The sequence below is a fragment of the Phascolarctos cinereus genome, unplaced genomic scaffold, assembly GCF_003287225.1.
Source record: "Phascolarctos cinereus isolate Bilbo 61053 unplaced genomic scaffold, phaCin_HiC Scaffold_4;HRSCAF=312, whole genome shotgun sequence".
NCBI lineage: Eukaryota > Metazoa > Chordata > Mammalia > Diprotodontia > Phascolarctidae > Phascolarctos > Phascolarctos cinereus.
Window position 1 is genome coordinate 659,819,872 of NW_027555847.1, and position 12,351 is coordinate 659,832,222.

The 12,351-nt window shown below is 46.8% G+C and overlaps 1 protein-coding gene across 1 annotated transcript in view; it reads right to left on the bottom strand.

Moving 5' to 3' along the window:
- Positions 1-3,816: 3,816 nt before the first annotated feature.
- CACNA1A (calcium voltage-gated channel subunit alpha1 A) overlaps positions 3,817-12,351 on the bottom strand; it is a 251,744-nt gene continuing 243,209 nt past the window's right edge. The window contains 3 exon segments of the mRNA XM_020995037.2: positions 3,817-5,622; positions 7,122-7,369; positions 10,316-10,502. Coding sequence (XP_020850696.1) covers positions 4,927-5,622; positions 7,122-7,369; positions 10,316-10,502 — 1,131 coding nt within the window. The 3' untranslated portion in view covers positions 3,817-4,926.

Sequence of the window (12,351 nt, forward strand, 5' to 3'; positions counted from 1 at the left end):
TGCTTTTGTATAGTCTGGCCCCCATGCCAGGTATGCATTCCTTCCTCACCTGTACCTCTTAGAATTCCCACTTTCCCTCAAAGTTCAGTTTTAAGTGTTGTCTTCTACACAAGATCTTTCCTGATCACTACAATTGCTAGGATACCCCACTTACCTTGTCTTTACATATTTTTTGTATACATTCTGTATGTACTTATATATGTAGGCATTGTCTACCCCAACAGAATGTAAGTACCTTGAGGACAGGGACTGTTTCATTTTTGTCTTTGCACCTACAATGTCTAGTACAATGTCAGGCATATCATAGGTGTGTTAATGTTTGTTGATTGATTCATGTTTAGGTTTTACCACTCACAGGCCATGACTGATCACATCACTTCTCTGACCTTCAATTTCCTTATTTGTAAAATGAGAATAATACTTGTGCTTTTCACCTCATAGAGTTGTTCTAAGGATAGTGCTTTGGAACAATCTTTGATGTGCTATAAATGAGTTACTATTAAAAATAAATTATTGTTATATTTACTATTCTTAATAAGAATATTAGTAATTTGTTTGCTGTGAAAGAGATCCCTAGTCTACACAATAGCTTTCAAAAAACCACATAGGGATCCTGCTTCTCATAGCTTTTACTTTGAGGAACAGGGTTATTGCTGTCCCCTGCTGGACTTAGTGGAGTGAGTAACCCTGTCTCCCATTTCTGATGAAAAGGGGTGGTCCTGGTCAAGGGCACACTGGGTGTTTGCAAGCCCCGCCTCTAAGTTCAGAAGAGAAACAAAAAAGTGCTCTGTCTTTTCTGGGCACTCTTACTCTATTAGCCAGTTCTTGTCCTATGCATGGCTTTTAGGGTAATCCAGACCCAGAAGGCAAAGCAGTCTTATAGAGGAAACCTCCCAGACTGGCTGCTTGGACCTCTGAGTGAACCGGACTTTGGAGCTCAGACCTCCAGGGGCTGCCAACAAATACATACTTATTTGAAGGAAGTTGAGCTGCATGTAGTGAAGATTTCTGCCTGCACCCTGAATCTAGCCAGGTTACATTTTATGCCTTATCCCCTGAAGTCCAGGCCTGGGGTGTCTGGGATTCTATGGTAATGAAAGCCAAACAGGCAAGAAACATATAAAGTCTTATTTTTCCTCTTCAGTAAAAGCCAGACAAGTTTGGGTAAAGTATTCAGTTTCACAGACAAGTATACAGGTGAGAGAGAAAGAAAGTAGAGGGTTGACAGTTGTGAGGCATGCAGGCAGCAGGGCCAATCTGTGAGACTTCTCTGGAAAGAAAGTTTTTTTTCTATTGGACAAATTCTTTTATGTTGTTTTTATGGAGAAGATGGTGAGCAGCCATGGGCTCAGATGATAGTACAGTTAGGATGTTTAAGCACTGGTTAAATGACTGGTTCCAAGAGTAGTCAAAAAGGGTTTGATGTCAGCTTGGAGGGAGGTCTCTGTCCGGGTGCCCCTTGCTCTAGCTATCCTCTGTCTGATGCTATTAAACATTTAAAAAAAATGATTTGGATAAAGGCATGGGTGACATTTACATATTTGCAAATAGAGCAAAGCTGAGTGGGCTAGTTAAGATGTGCTAGTTTCTAATGAGATAAAAATTGAATAGGTGTAAATGTAAAGTCTGACATGTAAGTTTAAAAAAATCCACTTCAAAGGTACAAGATGGAGGAGGCATGGTTAGATTACAGTTTACCCAAAAACTGTCTGGAGATTTTAGTGGTCTTCAAGCCATATGAGTTAATATGGCAGCCAAAAAAAGTGAATGTTATTTTGGGCTCCATGAAGGGAGACATAGTGTCCAGAAAGCGGGAGGTGATAGTCTAATCTAGCTGTATACACCCTGCCATGGCTATACCTCCTTTGGAGTTCTGGATGCCATATTTTACAGGAGACATTGATAATGAACTGGAGAGCATCCAGAAGGCATGGTGACGGCTGGATGGTGAAAGGCCTCACAATCATGCCATATGAAGATTGGTTGCAGGAATGAGGGTTGTTTAGCTTGGAGAAGAGAAGGGTTGTGGGTAGAGGTTGGGAAGGACAGACATAATAGCTCTTTCCAACTATTTGAAGGGCTATGTGGAAAAAGGATTAGTTCGTTATTTGCCCTGGGGGGCAAAATTAGAATTAATGCCTGGAAGTTTCAGAGAGGTAGATTTAGGTTCAGTTTAAGGGGGGGGGAACCCAACAAACAAAGAACACAACCTTCTTAGCCACTTGAGCTAACCAAAAGTAGAATTCACTGCCTTGAGAAATAAGGGGGTCTTCAAACAATGACTGAATGCCCACTTCTTGAGGATGTTGTGGGGAGATGGGAATTCTTACTTCTAGAATGTATTAGACTAGGTGTTTTCTGAGGCTCCTTCCAACTTGGATGCTGTGATTCCTTGCTCACTTGCCACTAAGTCATGTCCTAGGGTTATTCTGTAATTGCCTGATGTGCAATGATTTAATTTGAGCCTCATTGGCTAAGCTTGGTGAAAGGACCTTGGGCATTAGTAGTAATTTTCCAAGGACCTCATACACATTTCCTCAGTAACTTATGAACCCCAAACTTGATTTGAAAGGGCCCAGCTTTAGCCTTAGGGGCTTAGCAATCTCTACACAGGAGACATGGAAAGGTTTTAGACTGAAATTTAGAGGAATGTGCTGAGCAAGTACCAGATACATGTCTCTGTATCACTTGGGCTCCCTAGTTCCTACTCACTACCTGGCATTTATATGGTACAGGGATAGGACTGGAATCCGGCTGATTCAGCCTCCTCCTTAAGACCTTCATCTAAGGAATCTTAGGTGGAGTAGGGCACCACAGAAAGAGAGACATAGGATCCACCTAAATGGTTGGAGCGGGGAGTTGAAGACAGTCGAATTTTTGAGATTTGGGGAACTTGGACCATCAAAATGCCCCTCAGTATTCCATGAAGAATGGGGAGCAGCTTTGTCATCTCTCCTGCAACCTTTGGCTAGCCTCAGAGCCTCCAAAATTCAACCAATGTGGATACCCTGCTGGTCTTGGATCTCAGCCAAAGGGGCTCAGAGAGAAAGGGTTCTGCCTGAAGGCAGGAAGCTGTGTCAGGCAGCTCATTGCTTCTAGCAGGGCTCAGTCTGTGATCTCATAATACACTCCTTCTGGCTCCAACTTGGCACCAGAAGAAACAAATGAAATAAAACTCATTAAGCCTGCCAAAGCTAACCTGGCCAGGGCAGGCTAGCCCATTCCACAGAGAACTTGCACAGGGCAGCAAGACAGATGTAACAGGTAACTCTTGGTGAAACCTCACAGAGGGCGTTTTACAATAATAGTCCAGCAGCCACAGCCTCTCCTGTCTCTTGGCATCCAGGACCCACGGTTTCCTAGGATGCTCTGAGCCATTCAGGTGTTACCACTACTTGTTGCCCCAGGGAGTGCAGTCCATGGGCAGGATCTTTCATCAGTGGCATGCAGAAGCCAGGTGTGAGGTCCCCACAATAAAGGTTCAAGGGGGCAGGGGGCAAGAGGAGGGCAAGGCATCTGCTCTGAGTTTTAGCTCCAAAAGTCAGTTCCAATTGGCTTTTCAAAACAATCCTGTTAGGGAAGCTAAAGGTTATTCCAATTTCTCTTGGCTAGAGGAGTCCCTTACCTAGCTCACCTCCCTTTGCTCTTTCTTTCCTGGTTCAAGATCTTTCTGATTCATCATTGTCAATAACTTGTACTTCTTTGGAGAAAAAGGAGAGAAAAATACAGCTTTCCTTGTTGTTCCTGGAAAAAGCTTGCTTGTGATTATGAGCCCTTACCAAGAGGAGGACTAAGAACATGGCAACCCCAAAACCCTTTTGGTTTGATTTGTTTTTGTTTTTTTATTTTTTGTTTTCTTTTGAATTTCATGCAATAATTCACAGTCCCAAGCCCACAGTTTTCAAACAATGTAGGAAAAAGGAAAAAAGAAGCAAAGGAATTGGTGGTTTTGTTCTTTGTTGTTGTTTCAAGCAGGACCAAATGTCAGAAAAAATGCTGCTTTTCTCAATCTTTTTTTTTGTCCTTTTTAAAATTGAGTTTATTTTTTAAAATTGATTTCTGCAGGCAGTATTAATAGGGTTTGGTATAACCAGCAAGCACTCCTCTGTGTGTGTGTGTGTGTGTGTGTGTGTGTGTGTGTGGGTGCGTGTGCGCGCGCGCAGGTCTGTCTCAGTGTAGAGGAAGGTCTGCATAAGGGCATGGAGGGGGGAAGGGGGGTGTGCTGTGTGCATTTATATTGCATCAGGTCCCTCTTCACCAGGAGAATGGGCACTAATTCTTCTTGTCACTCATTAGGGAAAGGAAAAGTTTAATTGAGATGATAAAACTCATCAATAGAGGTTTTCTTTTTTCTTCCCATTTTACTTTTTAAAAATGTTTTTCCCCTCTTTTTCCTTTTTCCCAAAGTTCTCCAAAGTTGCTGAACAAATTCAGGCTCCCTTTAGCTATGTGGTTTGTCCTCCTGAAGGGCTCTAAGGTAGACATTCCAGGAAAAGTGTCTGCTCTGGCATGATTCAGCAGGTGCCCAGACCTGCAAGTTGTAGCCTTTTCTTCTCAAGGATTATCTTAACTTTGTCTGTAAGGGACAGACACGTTCGGGGATCCTTGTTTCTACCCCTTGTTACTGCCCTCCTCTTTCCATTCTCAAGAAAGTTTTTTCTTTCTTCCCTTTTATGAAAATCTTCGTTTTCCAACTTCCCTTCCCAACTTGTCCCTCCCCTTGCCCATCCCTGCTTGGCAAATTTAACAAGAGTTTGAAATTAAAAAACACGTTTTTCCATTTTTCATGACAGTTATTATAGTTTTGTCTTCTGGGTGTAGGCTCATGTGTGAATGGGGCATTTGGGGAATGTGTGTGTGTGTGTGTGTGTGTGTGTGTGTGTGTGTGTGTGAGTGTGTGTGTGTGAGGCGCACACACATCAGGACTTAGCACCAGTCATCATCGTCAGTCTCACTATAGGGTTCGTGCAGTCCTTTCCGGGGGCCTTGCCCTCGATGCCTGGCCAGTCCGTGGGTAGGATAATAGCCATTCGGTAATCGCCGTCCGTGTCTGGAGGGCGAGACTGAGGCGGGGCCTCCTGCCCGGGAAGTCCTGGGCGACCGCCCGGTACCAGAGGAGGCATGTGGCGGGGTATCGTAAGTGAAGGCTGCCTCTTCGCTCCCTGGGCCGTCGGCGTCGTAGTCTGAGCTCTGGTAGTAGCCGCCGTGGTGCCGGGGTCCCAGGTGCCCCTCTGAGGCATGGGGGCTAGGTGCTGGCCACCGGGACCGAGCGTGGCGGTAAGCCCTCGGGGACTCATTTCTTGGTAGGGCAGTGACATGCCGCTCCATTCCTGGTGAGCGGCTACTGCCGTGGCCCGCCCCAGAGGGCCTTTCCCCCACCTGGTGCTCAGCAGAGGGGGCCTGGTACCTCCGTGGTCCAGGAGTGGAGGATCTGCAGGGGCGCACTGACTGCGGTGGCTGCGGCGGCTGGGGACCTGCGCTGCCAGCCTTACGGATCACTGGGGAATAGGACACATGTGGCCTGGGGGTGGAGGGGGTCTGGGGGAGCTGGCGGCGTCCACGCCGCGGTGTGCTGGTACCAGATGTTGAGGGGACTGGGCTTCCACTTACGGAACTACTGCCCTACACGAAAATTGAAACAAAGGAAATCAAAAAAAAATATACAACAAAATCAACCAAGAAGAGACAAGAGGAAACAGAGGACAAGACGGAGAGAAGGAGGCAAAGGAAACAACAGAAAAGAAAACCCAACAGAAAACAGAGGAGGGAGGGGAAGGAGAAAAACAACATTTTAATGGAAAAAAAGGAGGAAAGCAACAGCCACAGGGAAGAGGAAATAAGAGACAACAAGGGAGATAAAGTAAAAAACAAACACAAAAACAGTGAGAAGAGAAATGAGAAATGGAGTTTTGTAAGTTTCGGGGTTTAAAGTAGCAAAAGTTCCCAAAATTACTCACAGTCCAGAGGACAGAAATAAATCATAATTGAAACTAAAAAAAGGGAAGCCAAGGGTTAAAGGAAAAAAAAACACAGCAGGGCAGCGGGCAAGGGACATGAGCCAGGGCCAGGCAGGGCCAACTGAGCTGAGGCACTGTCCAGAAAACCAAAAAGGGATTTCAAACAACTTAAACAAAAGTAGCTGCAGTGGAAGAGGATGGCATGGGTAGGGAAATAGGGCACCACATTTGTGGTCACCTGGATGGAGCTAATGGTTGATGAAGTGCCCTCCTGGGTATGGTAGCCACTTCATAGAGCTGAGTATCTATCCCTCCAGCGGAATGAAAGAGTGTCTCATTCTCACTTTGTCTTGTTGGGGGGGGGAGGTTTGACTCCTCCTACCCCCACTATATTATGGGCTGTCATGGGACCTGGAATACAGGGAATTATGGAGGACAGCTGCCATGGCTGAGACAAGGAGAATTTCTGAGCTTGGCTGGTGTCCCTTCCCCAACTCCAGGCATGGGTCAGCAGGTCTTTCCTCCCAGGGGAAGAGAGGGGAGGAGAAAAGGAGGGGACGTGTGGCTTCGAGGGCAGAGGGGAGAATGAGCTAGTTGGCTGCAGGGCTTTGGTTCCTAGCCATCCTACTCTTTCTTGCTGAGAAGTTTTTATCCCCCCTTTACAGCTGCAGCAGTTGCTTGACCTTTGCCTGTGTGGTGGCGCTTGAGGTCATTTAGTTTGGGCAGACTCATTGCCTACCCTCTCACCAGTTCAGTGCTTCCCAACACAAATTTCTTTCAGGTACTAACCTCAAAGGGCCTTGGGACACAAGTTATCTTTCTCTACTTGTTAGTACTCATTTCTGCCTGTGTCTCTACCCTGTTGCTACCTTCCTTTCTCTATATCCTGGAGTGTAACACATCTCTATTCTGTTTACTCTGGAGCTGGGGGAACCCACTGGAGTGAGTAGGTCCTGAAGGAGACCTGTGATAAGAACAGACCCCATTGCTATGAGCAGGACTGGAAGATGGCTTGATGGGGGACCAGTCCTACCCAGCCTCCCAAATTAGATTTTTCTTAAGCCCTGCCCTTAGAGCTGCCAGCCTGACCTTTCACTCCGCACATCTCTGTGCTCTCCATGACCAAATGGAACCAGGGGGAGAGGGGCAATATGCCAGACCCACCTGCCTATGAGCCATATGCTCTCGGCCCTCGCTGGGGGAACGAGACCAGCGTTGGTCTCGGGCTCGGGGCCGTCCATACTCAGACCGCTCCTGGGAATAGCGCTCCTTGTCAGAGGACGGGTGGTGGTGGTGGTGGTGGTGATGGTGCTGATGGTGTTTTCGGTCCTTGGGCCTTCCTCGCTCCTGGTCTCGATCTTTTGAAGGCAGATCCCCAGACTGGGTGGTAACACTCAGGTCTGTTCCCAAGCCTGGGCCAGAGATAGGAAGAGAGAGCCGTGACACGTGAGAAATGGGTAGGGGAGGCAGGAATGCTTTAAGTACTTTTGCCCTGCCTGTAGGCTTCAGAACTAACAGGGAAACTGTTGATGGGACCAAGAGGAACTTGGTTGGGGGAGACTGCCAGAGTTACTCACCAACCCGTCTCTTGAAGGTTCTCACTTCTCTCTTGTTCCTTACCCTCAGCCTCCTTGTGCAAAGACTTTCTACAAATGCTCTCCTTCTTCCGCAAACAACTCCTCTTTGAGCACCCAAACTGTGTCTCCCACTGGCTTTGGACCTAGTTCTTTGGCGAGAAGCTCTTTCTGTGTTCCTCACAGTTTCCTTTAGCTATGCTCTGGCTACAATGTCTCTAAGTCTGATTCCTCTCCAGATACTTAAAGGACATCTCCACTGAGGTGCTTCTAGGTTCCTGAAACTTCAGTGTGAAAACTGTACTTTCCTAACAACTTAACCATTTCCATCATCACCATCAGCTTCGGTTATTATTCTCCTCCTGGTCATCTTTTGACTTGCTCCTTACATCTGACCAATGTCTATCTCTCATTTCCATGGACACCATTCTAGACCTTCCCAAATCCTCACTACCTCATGCCTGTACCTGGAGTCCTTTCTTCAGCTTCAGTACACCTGAACCCTCCTACAAAGGACCTTTCTAAATGCAGACTCTTCAGTCTGCTATTTAAGCTGTCCGTCAGCTAGACCTGTTGCCATAGTATTTGGGAGTTGAAAGCAACCATTGGCATGATTTAATTCATCCTCCTCATTTTATAGGTGAGGAAACTGAACTTTAAGGAGGTTAAATGACTTGTCCAAGGTTACTTAAGCAGGTATTATTAATAATTATAGCAGAAGTGACAGAGGTGGTAAGTTAGCAAAGCGGGGATCACATTACCTAAGACCCCCTGTATCAGATTGGTCTTCTCATTCCTTCCATCTGCTCTTTATCCATCTCTGCCTTTGCTCATACAGTTCTTGCATCATGGAAGGCCCTTTATCCTAATCCTATTTACTTTTAATTTTTATTGATGATTTTTAAAAATAATTTATTTATTTTTAGTTTCAACATTCACTTTCATGAGATTTTGAGTTTTAAATTTTCTTCCCCTCCCACTTATCCCCACCCACCCACCCAACAATATACAATCTGAGTAGGCTCTACATATACATTTATGTTAAGATGAATTTTGTTTTGATGCATCATGAAACCCTTACTAGGCTCCCAACATTTTAATCCTATTTGTCCTGATGATGCCTCTTCCTCTATGAAGCCTCCTTGAAGTATGATCATAATAATAATTATGGGATTTAGAGCCCAAAGGGACCTTCCAGTTTGCTCATTTTCTAGACAAGGACATTTTGAGGCTGGGGTGGGGGAGGGACTTGTCCAAAGTCACACAGATGAGAACCGGCAGAACTTGGGACATGAAGCCAGGCTTTTTGACTCCAAACTTCATTTTCAATCGCCCACCTTAGCTGGGGCTCAGGGTACTCTTCCTTCCCTACATAATTTGCACAGAATACACACGTTTGCTTATGCTGCCTTCCACGTCTTATATCTCACTTAGACCATCATCTTCTCTAGGGGGGGACCATATCCTCTCTCCTTCCTCAGTGTCCTCGGTATGCTAGGGTCATTCATTCCTGCCTCAGGTAACTTTGCTGTTAGCTCTGCCAGGAATACCCCCCTCTCCTCTCCTCAGCTCCCCTTAGGTTTCACCTCCTGCATAATAGAGCCTCTCCTGACTACTCCAGTTCACACTAGTTCCTCTCTTCTCTAAACTCCCACTGCCTATCCCAATTGCACAGTTTAACACTGGTATTCTTTGAGTATTTCATGTGGATCAGTCCAGCCTCCCTCATCAGACTCTGAGTTTCTTGTATCTCTACCCACCCCCAAATGCTGGGAACGGTGCAGACCACTCAGCAGACGAGTTCCTCTATTTGTTCCTTCCCAAAGAGAGGGGTCAGCAGTGATGTGAGCTCCTGAGCAATCACTCCCATGTGACCTGGGCACAGGCCTTACTCAGGGCAGAGTAAGCTCTGGAATCCAGCCTGTATGCCTTTACATGTCTGACATACATCCAAACCTCTGAGGAGGAAGGGCAGAGGAATTATCCAGAGGGTTGTTAATCCAGTTGTCCTCTGGCTTGTTTTTGTGGTTCTCCAGACTCACAGGCTTCTGTTCTCATACTTCAGTGAATATCACTGTTGGGAGGCTTCAGAGGCCACTTACAATCCTTATGACAGCATCCCCCAGCAAACTGGCATCTAGCCTTTGCTTGAGGGCTTCCAGTGAGGGGGAACTGACTACTTCCCAGGGCAGGTAATTTTACTTTTCCACAATTTGAATGTTTAGGAAGTTTTTCCTTATATTGATGCTAAATCTGCTTCTCTGAAACCTTCACCCTAGTTCTGCTCAATGGGACAAAACAGAACAAATTTAATTTCTCTTCCACATAAAAGTCTTTCAGATACTTGAAGATGGCTATCAAGTATCTTCTCTTCTTCAGGCTAAACATCTTCTGTTCCTTTAGCCAGGCTTCACGTAGCCCAATCTTAAGAACCTCCACTATTCTAGTTATCCTTCCCTTGATGCTCTCCAGTTTATTAATGTCCTTCCTAAAATGTGGTACCCAGAGCTAAACATGATCTTCCCAATGTGGTCTGATCTTGGCTACCATTAGCTGGGTGGGACTGTCGCCTCTGCCTCTCCAAAAGCAGCTGAGGTCACATCCCTTATTTTGACTGCCACAGCACACTCTCGATTCATAGAGGCTCCCACCTCCTCCCTCCATACTTTTCTCATTCCCTACTTTGGGCAACAGAACATTTCCCTCAGAAGGGGATGATATAAGATGATATCCTGCTTGGATGGCTGACCGAGCAGGGAGGTGAGGGGATGGGTAACACTCGACCTGTGTCCACATCTGTGTATCGGCTCAGGGAGCGCTCCGATGTCCGGTGGCCCCGCTCACGACGGCGCTGGTGGTGCCGCTGGTTCTCCTCTGGGGTGACTCTTTCCAGAGAGTAGTCATCCAAGCGCCTGCCTTTGTGGCCCAGCATGGAAGCCGAGCGCTTCATGGGACTGCTATCAGAGATGGTCTGAGGGTAGAACAACAAGCCCAAATGTATGGTCACTAATGAGTGGTCACAAAGGCCTGTCAGCAGCCAACCTCAGTCTTGGGGTCATCCCCACTGGGCTATCAGTAAAGGGAGGGCAGCTTGGAGGTGGGCCTGTCCCCCACCCAGGAGCTTCCACAGCAGGGGTGCCTGCCAGGGAGGAATCTCTGGACATGATTTGAAGTGTTGCCCCTTTTCCCCACGGCCACAATCGCTGCAATGTCTTTGAGACTGTAGCGATGGCCTCCATTACTGTGTGTTGCCATGATAGGCAAGATTAGAGAGAAAACCGGGAAGGTCTGAAAGGGCATTTTGGGACAGGACAACCCGCAAAATAAGATGATCAGTTCCAGTTAAGACATTTGGATTCCCTAGCCTTAAACACCCCTTGTGAAAAAGCATTTGCAAAGTCTAGCCAAGTCTTGGATAGAGTCCGACAGGGTCTAGAACAGGGCCAGGACTCCCAGAGGTCATTCTTTTCACTCCCCTGCCTTGGTATTATACAAAGCTGATGGTGACACTCAGATTCCCTTTTTATCCTGGTTTTTGTATCCCCCTATGGAGTGGAATGTAGGGGAACAAAGGATTAATATTTCTCCCAGTTGGAGCCCAGCCGGAAAGTCCAGGCAATAGGTCTCCATTGCCCTAAACTGCCTTTCTGGCTTATGAATATTCATGAAAGCAAGGAGAGGCTGTCTTTAAGTCCAAGGTGAACCCCTTCCTGTCCTTTCCTTCTGCCAAGGGGACTAGAACTGTTTAGGCTTGGCTGTGGGGGTCACTGAGGCAGAGCAGTCTAGGCTGATGACCCTTCATGGAATTCTTTCAAACCATCCCAAAGCCTCAGCAGTGCCCCTGTCAGTTTTGCCCATGACCTATCAGTGTGTTTGAGGAGGGAAAACTGGCAGGGCAAAGGAGCAGTTACTTGCCCACATAAGCTACCCTTAATTGTCCACAGTTGTTCTTTTAGTAAGGATTTGGCTAAACCGTTTAAGGTGCCCTTGAGCCCTGGGCTCCAGAAATGCTACCCCCATGACCACTTGACTTTCCTTGGACTCAGTGGGAGGGCCTAGGGTTAGGGGGCAGGATCCCCAGAAGCAGGACAGCCCCATGGAAAAAGCCTGGAGCTGGGAGAGTCTAGAACTCTAGGTTCTAGGTCCAGATATTTGCTAACATCTTTGCATCTTCTTTCGTTTATCTGTCAAATGAGGATAGGGACCTCCCTACCCTTCCTGCCTCACTGACTTTCCAGTCAGCTTCTTTCTGAGCTGAACCTAGCCTTATAAGCACACTCTCAGAGAGCAGGTCCTTGCATCTGTGCATAGCTCTCCCCTGTTGCCTCAGGACCATCATGGGGCCAGGATGGCAAAGCTTCTCCCTACCCTTCACCTCTTCTCCAGGGCCACCTCCTCTGCCATCTGTGACAGACACATATACACTGAGTATAAAAAGTACTGTGAGGAGAGCCTCTGTTGAGGCTGGGCCACAAGTGTTCCACTGACTGCCAGAGCCTGGGTTCACAGAGAGCTGGCCAGCAAACAGGGCAGCTGTCTGGCCTCTAATGACGTTGGGTGGGTGGAGAAGGGAAGGTGGAAAGGCTATATATAGCAGGTGCCTTACAGGGAAAGATTGCCTCTTCCCATCCAGGCCTGAGTAGAGAAAAAAAGTGTTTTTGTTTGTTTTTCCAAAAGATATACTGCTCTTTTTGTCTCTCTTGGTCCCTTCTCTTCTGTTGCTGACCTCACTTGACTGTATGCTTCAGAGGGAACTCTCTATTGTTTCAAAGTGTCAGAAGGAGGGAAGAAGGCTGGGAGCCCCAAAGCTAGTTAGTTGT